The sequence below is a fragment of the Helianthus annuus genome, chromosome 15 (assembly GCF_002127325.2).
Source record: "Helianthus annuus cultivar XRQ/B chromosome 15, HanXRQr2.0-SUNRISE, whole genome shotgun sequence".
Lineage (NCBI taxonomy): Eukaryota > Viridiplantae > Streptophyta > Magnoliopsida > Asterales > Asteraceae > Helianthus > Helianthus annuus.
Genome location: NC_035447.2, coordinates 168,923,548 through 168,938,595, shown reverse-complemented (window position 1 = coordinate 168,938,595; position 15,048 = coordinate 168,923,548). Strand labels below are relative to the sequence as shown.

General features: G+C 40.9%; 1 protein-coding gene and 1 long non-coding RNA gene across 2 annotated transcripts; one reads left to right on the top strand and one right to left on the bottom strand.

The window, feature by feature from the left end:
- Window positions 1-2,494: 2,494 nt before the first annotated feature.
- LOC110914422 lies at window positions 2,495-5,089 on the bottom strand. Its single transcript, XM_022159215.1, has one exon. It carries the CDS (start codon window positions 5,087-5,089, stop codon window positions 2,495-2,497), a length of 2,595 nt encoding a protein of 864 aa, XP_022014907.1.
- Window positions 5,090-11,445: 6,356 nt separating this feature from the next.
- Window positions 11,446-13,484, top strand: LOC110912805. Its single transcript, XR_002578165.2, has 3 exons — window positions 11,446-12,304; window positions 12,397-12,923; window positions 13,023-13,484. It is a non-coding gene; the product is annotated as an uncharacterized LOC110912805 (long non-coding RNA).
- The last annotated feature ends 1,564 nt before the right edge of the window (window positions 13,485-15,048 follow it).

Genomic DNA, 15,048 nt, shown 5'->3' with positions numbered 1-15,048 from the left:
AGCCCTCCAATTCGATACGCGCTCAGCAAACAACTCTAATCTCGGACACGCGAACGAAAGCAGCTACAAATACCAACCTAATCACGCAAACACTAGCAAAAGATAATATCATATATCACGTTCAACAACCATCCACAAGTGTATTAACCAACCCCAAAATCCTAACCAACCTGTTTAACGTATTAATACAGACCAATAAACGAGGATTAAAAACAGCATAAAGATAAAAATAAACAAAAGTTATAAGCTGTCATCCTCGCTTCATCCTCGCATTCTACTCCGCATTATCCAACACCTCACCACCCGCCTGTATCCCACTCTTGGGCGAGTATCTGGGCCTCGTTTCCTGTTGGGCCGACTGCATGATCCTGCACCTGACATTCTGCAAAAACAATTCACGTATGACAAGACAACGAAAAGCAGAGTGTTAGTCACGAACTATTTTTTTTGTACTTTTGAATTTTTTTCATTTTTTTTCTTCTTTTAACCTTTTTAATTTAATTTTTTTTTAATATATACAAAAACAACGGCCGTATAGCATTACGTTCGCGACCGTAGTTTAAAACAAAGTGATGTTAAAGCGGCATTTTGCAAATCCCTTTTTAAGCATAAACCGAACCTCGCCCGAATGGAGATTGAGTACGGGCGAGTGGTATCAATAATAAGATTAGCAGAAGACGCAATAAGACACTACGATGACTCAAACACAAAAAAAAACGACACCAAAGACCCTAAACTAACCATTTGACTAGACTCGATCTAACTTAGACGCAAAGTACACCGAGTACAAACTATACCTTCTCCCAGCACGTTACTTGCCCTCAAGTAAACCCAAGTGCCTCCCCAAATCGACATCGACATCCAAACTTGCGTAAAATCAGCCATGTAGTAGTTGAAAACAAATTTTAGCATCGAAAATTTCCGCCTAGCTGAAGGAGGTTTCATCCTTTGCAAAAAGTTCGATTCAAAATGCAAGTTTCGCGCTTTAGACGCCAATGTACTACCAAACCAAACCAAATTCAGCAATTAAAGTCCCAATCCAACCCGACAATCACTAATATCCCGAAACCGAACCACAATCCGAAGCAACATTGAGTGTAAACCGGTGAAAGTTGAAAAACTTATATTATGCATTAGCGAAACGGGTCAAAACAGTGACTAAATCTGATTTTTTATGTCAACAATTCACCCAACTGAATCCCCACACTCAATGTTAGCGCACCCGAAATCAAGTTTTGATGAACATGGCAATCTAACTCCAAACCGAACCACCCGCACACAATATTCTGCCTAAACACCCCAAACCGAACTCAACCGCAACCGTATACATCTTTAAAAACCTTGCAAGACTCAACATTCAACCAAAAACGAACTCTAACTAGGACTAACTAAGCAAAAACGGACAAGATACGACTCATAATACAAGTAACAACAAGAAGCATACCTGAGATTCGAGAGATTTAAGAAAAATCAGAAGTATTTTCGGTTAGACTTGAACTCCACAGTGGAACTCGAATTGATGGTTTTAAATTGTGGAATGTGGGTTAAAACCTGAATTCATTAAGGGGTAGAAGGAATGGGGATGATGAAGGGGTTATCGGCAGTGAGTGCAGGGAAGTGAAGAGGGAAGAGTGGTGAGTCAGCGGTGGTGGGTGATAAGTTTGGGGGTGATTGAAGGGTAATGGGGAGGGGGTTTACGGTTGGGTGTGAGAGGAGAGTGAAGAAGATGGGGAAGTATCGGCGGTGACTGGTGGAATGGAGGGTGGCGGTGATGAACAGGTTAGGTGAATGGCGATAGGGAGGAGGTTGATCGGTGAATGATGGAGGAGAATTACCGGTGTGGGGGGAAATTGTTTGGCAGTTTGATGTAGAGGAGAAGGGGTTACGGCAGTGTTGGGGAAGAAGGAGGGCAAAAAGAGTGGAGGCTAGCAGGAGGATTTGTTTTAGGTTTTAATTTAACTCTATATTTTTTTTAAAACTTGTTCTCAGCTGCAGATAACATGTTTGGCGGCCCGCCAAAAATATGTGAAGTTGGTGGCGGCCGCCACCACGTTACTTCCGAGAAGAAAACAAAGTTACGTGTTTTTATTTTATTTAAGTTGTGGGCTGCAGATATGGTTTCTGGCGGCCGCCAAAAATATCATATGTGGGTGGCGGCCCGCCACCACGTTATATATATTCCCGATTTTTTTTTTTAAATCCTTCCTTTTCATGCCTTAGAAAAATTTTGCTTTATTTCCCAAACCATCCAATCAACCCCAACAAAAAATTTCTAACACTTAGAGCTTACTTGGAACGTTGTTTCTCTCCTAGATTCCTGCAAATCTTCGGTAATGCACTCCTGCAAACGACTCAACACACAAACAAGGACCCGACAAAACTAACAAAACACACGCTAGCTACTAAAAATTACGGAAAAAAAAATATAAAGAAATAAATAACTAGGATACAACCGGTACAAACTCTACACTTGGGGTTTCAACTTTTTACATACTTATGGAGGATCATAGAGATGCAGCTCACCTCCAAACACACACTCGCGGGCTGTAGCACCACTATATGTATCGCCCAAATCAACCCGAAAACCCTTATCTCTTTCAAGACCTCTCAATTCTTCATCTAGCGTTTTGAATCTACATTCCCCATATTGAAATCTATCCCCACACTGAGGTTTGCTCAGTGTCTTAATCTGAGATTCTAAACGCTCCACTCTCTCCTCCAATTCCTCTAACTTTCTATCCGGTGGGTCCCCACACTTAAATCCTGTCCCTTTCTCTAAACTCGCATCACTAACATCCCTCTTCTCATCTCTCTCATCTTTCTCACACTCCCCCACTAACGAAACCGAGCGCACTCTGTCAGTATGCCCTTTCGAACTCATAACCTCAAAAACTACTGATTCCTCGCCCGCTCTAAGTGTGATGGTGCCTAAAGAGACATCTATTAGAGCTTTAGCGGTGTTTAAGAATGGGCGACCTAAAATTAACGGTATGTTTTCATCGGCTTCCATGTCTAGAATAACGAAATCGGCCGGAAAAACAAACTTGTCCACCTTAACAAGCAGATTCTCCACTATTCCCCTCGGGTGTTTCACGGACCTATCAGCTAAGGACAATGTCATTCGAGTAGGTGAAAGCTCGCCTAAATCTAGCTTCTCGTAAAGCGAAAAGGGCATTAAATTAATGCTAGCACCTAGGTCAGCTAAGGCTCTAGTGTTCGTGTTACTACCGAATAGACAAGGAATAGTGAACACACCGGGATCGGTAAGCTTTTCGGGCAACTTATTTGAAACGACGGCCGAACACCCTCCATGCAATGGGACATTAGACAACTCACCTAATTTCTCCTTATTCCTAAGAAGGTCCTTCAAAAATTTTGCATATTTTGGCATGGACTGGAGTGTCTCTATAAACGGAAGATTAATCTTCAATTGCTTGAAGATATCTAAGAACTGCCCGTATTCCCTTGAGTATTTTTGATTCTTAAGACGCGAGGGATACGGAACATACGCATGATTCACATAGGGTGAAGGTCTCACGTCTATGGGCTTTTTCTCAACGTTCTTCTCACTTTGAGATTCATCGGGCTGTGCGGTACTTGCTGGGCTTAGCCTCTTTTGCACTTTGCCGGGAGCCTCCATCTCTATCACTTCATCTATAATGTCTCCATCCTCATCAACCTCTCTCTCTTCTACGCTCGGGTTCCCTACGGTTTTGCCACTACGAGTGGTAATGGCTTTTACATGAGCATTCGGGTTAGGTTGGGTGTTAGCTGCAAACTGACCGGGTAATCTTTCATCTAACTTCCTAGACATATCACTTACAACCCTAGAAAGATCTTGGACCGCAGCTTGGTGATTCTTAAGCATAAGATCATGTTCACTAAGTTTCTTTTGGGTATTTTGATCCCTAACAATTAGTTGACTCATCATGGACTCCATTCTTTCCATGCTACCCCCCAAATCGAAACTTGAGCCTTGACCTGTTTGAACCTGATTATTTGACCCCCCATCCTTGACTTGCCTATTTAGACCCCCACTGAAAAGCGAACCTAGACCTCTATTTGAATTTTGAGCTATTTGAAAACCAGGAGGTCCATTTGAGCGAAAATTGTTATTATTATTAAAATTATTATTATTATTTCGCCAACCTGACCCAAAATTATTATTATTATTATTATTAGACTGACCTCTACCAAACCCTCCTCCTAAATAATCACATTGCTCCTCAACAACTAGTAAAGGACATGCACTCGTGTCGTGACCACCTCGACAAAACTCACACTTATCAACCTTAGCTCTAATCTCCTTAAGCTCTCGAGTGATGTTTTCCAAAACAGAGGCTAAACTAGGGTCCATGGTGACATGGTTCACCCCTTGGGCGGGTGCACTAGTAGTGGTGTGGGAATTACCACTTTGATACCTCTGATCGGATCGTGATTGGGATTGAGACTGAGCAAATGCCTCAAAACGCTCTCGACACTCAGCTACTGTAAGAATACCCATCATGTGCCCCCCCCCCCCCGCATTAGTGTCGAACCTCTCACGAGTCTCTTGGGTGAGACCGTTATAAAATTTCTCGCACAAAGCCCAATCAGAAAGACCATGCTGGGAGCAACGAGCACAAAGGTTTTGGAAACGCTCCCAAGCAAGGTAGTAAGGCTCGTCGGGCTCCATGCGAAAAGAGTGGATTTGGTCCCTAAGACGTGCGGCTTTGGCGGGCGGGAAATACTTGTTCAAAAAGGCTTGACGAAGCCCCGCCCAAGTGGTAAAGGTACCGGTTGGTTGAGAGTCCAACCAAGTAGCCGCACGGCCGGCTAATGAAAACGGGAAAAGCTGTAAGTAGGTGGCATCGTTGGGTGCACCGCTAAGGCTAAAGGTAGCTAGCATCCTAGAGAAACGGTTAATGTGGGCCGGAGCGTCCTCATCATCTCGGCCATGGAATTGGATACTATTGGTGATGGCCTGCATGGCATAAGATGGAATTTGCCATGAATTTTCATTAACTATGGGTGGAACGGTTATGGGTGAGGCAAGGCCGGTGAAATTTTGGGTGGCTTGCTGATGGACGGTTTGCCTAGGGTTGGCCATTGGTTCTAAGTTTTCTGAATTACTAGAGGTACTAGAAGTAGGACTATTGGGTGGGGAAACCTTGGGTGAAGTTTTAGGTGAACGGTTTGGCGAAGGTGGTGGTGTGGGAGGCGGGGTGGGTAACGGGGTGGAATCGAAATTGGGAAAATGAGGCGGGGTGGGTAACGGGGTGGTTCGGTGTTTTTCAGCTCATTTACTAACTCCAGACTCTCGCCAGCTGCCAGAAACTTGCTCAGTGGGTGATGGGGTGCCAGAAAGTGACTTTTCAGCTTTTAAACTCTGTTTCAACTCTTCAACCTTTCCAACATGCTTCAAGCCTTGACACTTCAACATTTTAACTCGTTTTACTCGGTTTCTCGCATATTTGAGCATCAAGACCTACAAAACACGATTTGATCAATAATATACATATTCTAACGAAAATCAAAACTAAATATAACGAAAACTATACAAACTTTACACGAATAAATGATGTATTTTGCAATACATCATGTACCCTGTGGTTCGTTTATTATTTCCTCAATCGTTTTAATTATGTAGCCATCGAGCCCTTAAAGAGTTTACCGGTAACAAAATTAGGAGAATGAGAATGTGAAGAGCTTGTTGTTGACATACATATGATGTGTTAATTGTTTTTGCTTTCCTCAAAACGATGTTTGTTAACACACATCACATGTATGTTAACAACCAGCTTACCCGGTAACATTAAATCTTACGCTAACTCAAATATTAACCTAAAAGAACATAACAAACACCGAACTTTAATAAGAGTATACATACCTTAACATAGCTGACACCAAGGCCCTTTCAAATTGTGCATCACATATTTGTTGTAATCTTTGATGATTCTCATGATTAAATCGGATGTTCATTATGTTCGTTTTGTCTCCTTAAACCACCTAATAGATTTGACCTAATCAAATATTATTTAAAAATGTTAAGCTAACCCATGAACGCATCATTCATAATCTGCTTATAAACATCCATATTGGATAATGAGTGAATTTACAAATTCGTACACATCTTTTGTCGCTTCGCTTGCATCAGCATAAGCGTAACTAAACGTTCAAGAAATCAAAAGCAATTAACTGCTCACATGTATGTTTACAACCAGTTTGGGGGTTAGATACCGTATGCACATTTTTAACATACTATAAAATGTGCATGCGTATGTGACTGATGAAAAAATATAGAACATAATAAAACCTTTAAAAACAGAATATTAAACACATAAAAATATAAAACATAATATTAAGCACAATAAACAGAACATTAAACACCAAAGTTTTTAAATTTTAAAACTACTGCACTACTAATGTTTATCCTATAAATACATAGTACTGCACACCTGTTTCAATTGCTAAAAAAAGTTAGGCATGGATCTGATTCTGAGTTTTCAACCATTAAGTTTAAGACTTATCATTCCTTATTCGTGTACTACTTTCTTTAACTTTTATGTTTAAGACTTATTTTTTTGCTTTTTCATGTGTTACTTTATTGCATCAATGGTTTCTTTAAGTACTTGATAATTTAAGTGCTAATTTTATTACTTACTAGACATGTGTAACACTTATGAATAAAAAAACTATCGGAAATAAGTGTCGTAATGCAAAGTGTCGCCCCAGCCGCATTGCGCGAGCACCCTACTAGTACATGTAAAATGGGCAATTCCGACTGTGGCATTAACCGTTTACTTCAATACATTTGAACCCTTATATAAAAAAACTAAAACATTTATGTAAACTTCAAGAGCAATCTATCATTTCTCAAAACCTGATCCGATAAGGCCACCTCTTCAAATCACTTTGTTTTTTAAAACTCCAAACACCTATCATTTCTAGCTATTCGATCAAGCTTGTTTTCATCTAACATTATTATGATGTATGATACTTACTTTTTGATGCTAAAAAATCTAATATCATTTTTCCTTTTTTCCCCCAATTTCTTTCACCCGATGTTAACTTCTAAACAAATAATTCATGATCCTTTTTCTCAGTTAGTCAAGCCTTCTTTCGTATAATCCATCATTACATCCTATCCTGCCTGGTTCTTTTTCATCTTTAGTTAGAGTTTTATGTTTTTCTTCTTCGCACGCAAGGTGTTCGACGAAATGCCTAGGTGATTTTTTCGGGGTTTTTTAGCGTAGCGGATCAATTACCTTTTGACCCATCAGCTGCGTTTCCTTTTGGGTTGGGTTTTCTTTATTGGTGTTGGCGTACGCGACATTATCTAAGTGTCGACTCCGCCTACTTAGTTTTGTTATGGTTGGTTCTAATGGTAGCGGTTTCTGGCCTTGTCCTTTCCGACGGTTTCATTGTTGCCCCGATGGCTTGGTGGGGGCTAAGGGATTCCCAAGGTTAATGGCACATATCAAGAGTCACCATTTGGGCTCAGACGAGAGGAAAGATTCTTTGAGATGTGCAATTGCTGACGATCTTAACCTTTTTACCTCTGTTTGTGAAGCTTTGAGGGTGTCCGGACAATGGTTATGTGGTGAGTGTATGTGCCCTCATGCTTTCAGTCGGGCGTGCCACCATGAGGATAAGGTTATTCGGTTTGTGCCAGGTGAGAGAGATGAACAGGGTTTTATTATTGGCATCACTAGACCCGGTGTTGAAAATGTTGATACCTCGTCGGAAGACTTGGGTGTAGATATTGCTTTGCTTGACCGTGTTTTCTCTCTCCCCATCAAGACTGTTAAGAGTATCCCCCTTAGTTGTCGTATGGCTTTTGCCCAAGTCTTAACTGCAGCTTTGGACAAGGTGGTTGCTATGCCTGATTCTGTTGAGGCATGGGTTCGACTTTTGATATTACCACGTTGCACCTTGCGGGTGTTCAAGCCTGCTGGTCGTCAGGACAAGAGGTCGGGCAATAGGAAGACGGGCCAATGCCTTAGCATCCAGCGGTCTTTGGCTCAGTGGGGTGATCGGGAGGGTTTTGCCACTCTTGTCCAGTCGTTGTTTGATCAACCCATGAGGGGGGTTACGGATGGAATCAAAAAGGGCATTGAGATTGATAATGACTGTGGGGGGACCAATGTCAAGCAATGTTTACGTAAGGTTGCTGATGGTCATTTCACTGCAGCGGTTAAGGTTTTATGCTCCTCGGGGGTCGCCCCTCTCAATAAGAATACTCTGGAGGCTTTAGTGGCTAAGCACCCATGTATGCCCCCTCCTTCCATGCCTGCCTCCTTGCCTTCTGAGTCTCCTCTTGTGGTAGAGCCCGATTGTGTGCTCGGGTGTATTAAATCTTTCCCCAAAGGTACGTCGTGCGGGAGAGACGGTTTAAGGGCCCAACATCTTTTAGATGCTTTTTGTGGGGAGGGGTCTGTGATTGCTGATAGCCTGCTTAGGGCTACTTCAGCTATGGTTAATTTATGCTTGGGGGGGAGGTGCCCGAGGAGTCTTGCGGAGTTTGTCGCTTCTGCTCCTCTTACACCTCTTCTCAAACCGGATAATGGGATTAGGCCTATCGCTGTTGGGTCGATTTGGAGGAGGGTGATCTCCAAGGTGGCCATGAAAGGTGTTGGGAAGGAGATGGCCAAATACCTTGGTGATTTCCAGTTTGGGGTAGGTATTCCGTGTGGGGCAGAGGCCGTTCTTCATAGTGCGAATAGGTTCCTTAATGAGTACCACCAAGATGGGTCTCTTGCTATGCTTACTGTTGATTTTTCGAACGCTTTTAATTTGGTTGACAGGACAGCCCTACTGTACGAGGTAAGGAAAAGGTGTCCTTCTATTTCTACGTGGGTCGATTTTTTATATGGTCAACCAGCTAGATTATATGTGGGGGATGAGTTTATTTGGTCTACTACTGGTGTTCAGCAGGGGGACCCCTTGGGGCCCCTCCTTTTTGCCCTTGTTCTACACCCCCTTGTTCACCGAATAAGGGATCGCTGCAATCTTCTATTTCACGCCTGGTACCTAGATGACGGAACGCTTATTGGAGATGCCACCCAAGTGGCTAATGCTTTAGAGGTCATCAGAGTTGAGGGTCCTTCCTTAGGGCTTCAACTTAATATAAAGAAAACTGAAGTTTTCTGGCCAACCTGCAATGGTGTAAAGGTTCAGAAGGGCTTATTCCCTCGGGGGATTGGGAGGCCGGTGCTGGGTGTGAAACTCCTGGGGGGTGTCGTTAGTCGTGATGCAGAGTTTATTAGTAGTATGGCTCTTAAAAGAGCGAACTGTGCAGTCGAGCTGATGAGGTGCCTTAAACGCCTACGGGACCCTTAGAGCGAGCTCCTCTTGCTTCGTTCTTGTATGGGTGTTGCTAAATTACTGTTTGGTCTTCGAACGTGTCAACCTTCTTTGGTCGGGGGAGCTGTCTCTGTTTTTGATGAAGGCCTCCGGGGAGCATTAGAGGATATTGTTGTTTGTGGGGGTGCCTTTTTTGGAGATCTCCAGTGGAGGTTGGCTTCTCTCCCGACCCGGTTCGGAGGCTTAGGGATTTGTACGGCCGAGGATGCCTCTTCATATGCATTCGTGGCTTCAAGGGCCCAATCTTGGGGTTTACAAGACCACATACTCCGAGAATGTGGTGGGGATGTTTTAGACTCCGATTACAGGAGTGCGTTGGACCTTTTGCATAGTTCTCTTCCCGACCTTGATATTGGCGGTTTCTACATTAAAGACACCGCCCCTCCTAAATCCCAGAAAATTCTGGCGAATGCCTTATATGGCGAAATTGTCAAGAGGTTTGAAGAGAAGTTTGTTTTATCCCCTCGGCAAAGAGCTGTGTTTGAATGTCTACGTGCCCCACATGCTCAAGATTTTCTGTCTGTCGTACCTATTAAAGGCTTGGGGCAACACATGTCGGCTGTGGAATACCGTGCTATCCTTAGATACCGACTGATGATTCCTTTGTTCCCAGTTGACGAGCCATGTCCGGTATGCCGCAAAGCGTGTTTGGATTCTTTCGGCGAGCACGCGATCCACTGTAAAGAGCTACCAGGGTTTAAATATCGGCATGATTGGGTGAGAGATGTGTTATGTGATGTTCTTAAGCGGGCCGGAATCTCTGCCAAAAAGGAGGCCCCAGTAAATTTCCTGACTGACCCCCTAGAGGGGAGGTCCACTTTACGCCCGGCGGACATCCTTGTGTTTGGATGAGAAGGGGGGAAACACGCGTGTGTAGATCTAACTGGAGTCTCCCCCCTTGTTGGGCTCAAGGACAAGGGCTTTGTCGTAGGGCAAGCGGTGCTCAAGGCGGAGGCGAGCAAAGTGGCAAAACATGAGAAAGCCTGCTTGGAGAATCAACATGTGTTTGTCCCGTTTGCGTTTGATACCTTTGGTAGTCTCGCTCCTGACGCTGTGCGACTTTTGAATCGGGTTCAAAAAGTCGTTAATAGTAATTCTTCGTCGCTAAGGGTTCCAAACTTTGTATTTAGTAGAATTGGTTTTTCTATTCAAAAGGGGGTGGCGGCGCAACTTGTTGCCCGACTACCTGCCATTGCTTTGTAATTGCCCTTTTTCGTGTGGAATGATAACGGTGTTGATACTGGTAAAAAAAAAAAAAAAAATTATGTAAACTGATGAGTTACGACGGGGGCTTGGTAATTTTGGAACCTTTATGTCTCCATACATGGTGAGATTCAAATTAGAACTTATAAATTTCATGCATTGCACTACCATTCTATATATATGTTAAATTGCAAACTCTATCTCACACAAAATGATATATTTGTTTTTTGGGCTGCATTTATTCGGATTGTTCTCTTTGTCCATTATATACAACTTGGGTTTGGGATTCCTTCATCAATATATTCCAAGCAACATTGTTGTTGGGGGGGGGGGGGGGGGAGTAAACTTCTGATTTCAGTTTTTTTTTTTTTTTTTTAAATTACATTTATTCATGGTCCTCATTCCACTCTCAACTATTCCGTTTGTTGCTTAAAGTAAACGGTCAGTTGGTTTTTACGTTATTTTTTTTTTTTCTAATAAGCTACTATTTTCGAAGTTATTAGAACTCTACCCAATACTAACCATACAAGGTGTTCATAAATCGTTGAAATCAATCAAGCCATCTAAATCGAAGTGAACATGCTCTAAGGTTGGTTGAATGGATGTTAGGATCGATTAGAACCGTCAAGCAGCCAACCCGAGTCGTTTTGGTGCGTTTAGCCGCCACACCAACCAAGCTGGTTAGGGTTGTTTTTTAATACAACTAACAACTTTTTGGTCAAAAGTAGCTTTTAATTTAACCCTAAACACCCATACTTCTTCATTTATAGTGCAACAGCAGGCCCATTTTTATATTTGATCTAACTGTGCTGCAAACAACTGCGGCCCATGATCCAAACTTTCCACCGGCCCAGATAATTATTATATATATCAATTGATAACAGGAGTTTGCTACAGTAACCAAGGGTATTTCCGTAATTTCGATTTTCATACAATTCCATTAACCACGCATTTCTTATCAACACGTTCCTTCTCTCGCTACCCTCCACAGCAGGTTACGGCACCACCGACCAGGTTAGGGTATCGCTGTTCTGATCTATCTGTTTCGTAGTTGTTTCAACCTTAGGTGTATTTTATAGATATGCTTCGAATTTCTTCACAGAATCTAAATATAAGCCATCTTTGATTACGCTTTAGTAAAATTGTAGACCTAAAGATATTTTTCGATTCATTTGTTTTAAAATCCAGTGTTATTTTTATTTAATTTTTTCACAGTTTTTTTAAGTATTTGATAAGTTCGGTGTTGGGGAGAGGTTTGATCGGAACGAATTGGAGTTATGGGTGGGGCATCGTTGCCACAAGGGTTTCGATTTTTGGTAAGGCTGTTGGGGAGAGGTTTTTGATGAAAATTCTTGCAAAGTTGCAACCGTTTCGAAATTTTTGAAAGGAGATCGGTTTTTGGTAAGGCTGCATAAGTTTAATCATGAAATTAGGCTACACGGTAAGGTGATGGTCCTCCCTTGGAGGATGGTCCGTCATATAGGATGGACATGAGGATGGGGCAAAGAGGATGGATGTATGGAAATGGGAGGATGGACCTAAAATGCATATGTATATATTGTATGTATAGTTGTGTGAGAGAGGGGGAGGAGTCATTTTTGTCATCTAGTGGATCATCCTCAACGTCCTAAACTCGACGCCAAGGACGACGACCGGGGGGGGGGGGGGTAGGCACGGTGTTTGGTTCGTCGCCGGTGCTTCCCCATACCGTCTAGCCTTAGGGCCCATAAAACAAATACTTGGACGCGATGCGAAGGTAATTCCATCATTTTCTTTATTTCCACATATGATTGATCATTGATCATTTAAAATACCAATCTTTATTTATCTTTTGATTACTACATATAGATTTCAGGAAGCAATGGGTTTGAACCGATGATCTGTCAAAAAAAAGAAGATTGCTTGCTTACCTGTGCAAGAGATCTTCCCCATTTGGCTCATCTCTTCTCGGAGCAAATTGTGGCGGTCAAAGTCAAAGGTGTGTTTTAGGCCATTGACTTGAAAAGGTAACAAATACATGCAACCATCCTTTAACAACTGTTGGAGAAAAGAAACAGGATAAAGGATATCCTTGAATCACACTTGAAGTTCGCGCTCACAGATCTTTGAAACCACACATGCACTCATAGTCTCATAGTCAGTTTACATTTACTTAGCATTAATTCACCTCTATTCCTAACTCAAAAACAGATAAAACATATATAAAATATATAACTGTTTGTTTGTAAAAAATGGGTGATGTCCACAAAATGTCTCATATTTCGATAAACAGTACAATTGGAAAGCGTCAGCTGAAAGTAGCTCGTGTGTAATTAAAGAAGAAACTGACCCATAAAAGCAGCTTCGTCGTGCGACATATTACACTTTATTTGAAGGTAGTTACTATGTAAATATTTCTATCTTTTAATTTAGTAATACTGCTTTAATTATCTATCAAACAGTTAATAAAAACTTTGCTTTTTACTATTGTCAAGGCCACCAGTTGTTGGGCGCAGCCACGTGCCAGCTCAGTGAGGGAGGGGCACAGAGGTGCGAGGGTGGGCTGCGGCTTGGATCTTTTAGTGATTAACTAAGTTATGGTATTATTCTGGATCTTTAATGTTTGTTAATTGCATATACATGTAATTGTTACAAATCAGTGGTAGGTGTTTTCAGATTTGTGGTTTTGTTTTTGTTATTTGAGTCATCAGTTTAGAGCAAAGTGGAGGTTATGAACAAGGAGGTGCAATTGGCAATGTACTATCCTCTCTTTCTGGCAAGATATGTAAACAACCAAGTCTTTTTCCTTTTGTGTTAAACAGGGTCAACCCCTTAACCTCACTTTTGTCTCGAGTGAGTTATTCGACAAAAAAAACAATATAAATATGTAGAAACAAATTGATTTTAATTTTCATTAAGAACATTCGCCCGCCGCAACGCGGCGGGATACATCCTAGTTATATTCAAAACAAATGAACTACTTATGAAATGTTGTTTTATACATCTAATCAATATTTTTACCATATAAGTTATCATTTCTATTTATTATATATAATAAAATTAAATTATGAATAATAATGTTTTGGCTAAAATAACTTGTATATAATCTAAATTTTAAAACTCATAATTTATGTTTTGTTAGATTATTCTTCATTATATTTATGGAGGATGATAAATTTAGATTTTTTAGTCAACATCTTGACAAATATTATATATGTAGTTTAAATACTCATTAAAACTTTAATAAATATTTATAAGTACCAATTTGTAAAATACTATAGTATGTGAGTTAGTTGAAAAATTATAAAACTTACCAATTTGAAAATTTGTTAAACTTGCCAATTTGTAAACCTCTAGTGTTTCAGGGAGTGTGTTCTCGTTAAAAGTAAAGAAAAAAAAATAGTTCTAAATGGCATTCAACTTTGTTAAAAGTAACTACAAGTTAAGAAAAAAAATAGTTCTAAATCGCATTTAACTTTTATATTACATGTAATAAATTACATAAGTTTTATAATGTAGCATGTTATTTTCTGTTATCTAAATGTCATAAATTCAACATATGGTAGTTTGTGGAACCTACCATAAGGTTAGACGGTATGGGGACCGTCCCCGTCCTATCTTGGCCCGGCGTCGCGCTGTACACTGTTTCGGGAGGCCCGTCGTCGTCTCAAACGACATGGATGATGGGTGGGACGATGGTGACGGTAGCATAAGGACAAAAGTTGTTCCATCTTCTTCTCACACACACATATACATACAACATATACATATATATTTTAGGCTCATTCCCCATTTCCTTACCTCCATCCTCTTTGTCCCATTCTTACACCCAATCTACGTGACGCTTACATGACGGATCATCCTCCAAAGATGAGTCTCAACCATACCGTCTAGCCTAATAAAATACACAATAATCGTTAAATTGGTTTGATTGTTTAATAATTAAAAGTTTATAAAAATTATTATCGTAATTACAAAATGAAAGCACCAACCACTTTAGGCATGTGGTATGCCGGTGTAGGCTTTTGTGATATAGGGCCACAACCCATACCCATAATCCAATCCCACCCCACCCCACCCATGGTTGGCTTGTGAAATATCCACAATGGTCCTTCAATTCTTTGCCCTCCCCCCCCCCCCCCCCCCCCCCACACACACACACACACACACACACACACACATTAATTAAATATATATTAAAACCACCGTATTTATTTTTATTTATTTATTTGTAAACTAAGTGTGTTTAATAAAGAAAAAAACTTTAATACAAAACTTGAAACTCTAGTGTGTTTAATAAAGAAAAAAACTTTAATAGAAAACTTGAAATCTAGATAGACATGTAGCAATGACAAATAATGGATGAGAAAAAAATTTAACTAGACGAGAACATATTTAGTTAACTGCTATATCGGAGTTTCATTCATTTTTTAAAAGTATAAATTTTCTCTTCAAAAGCACAAATTATTTACATTGACTAGTTGATGTGCAATATCGCAATTCACGTATGTTACATGTGCG

Coding starts and splice junctions, on each gene's coding strand:
- LOC110914422 (XM_022159215.1), bottom strand. CDS start 5,089: ATGGCCAACCCTAGGCAAACCGTCCATCAGCAAGCCACCCAAAATTTC.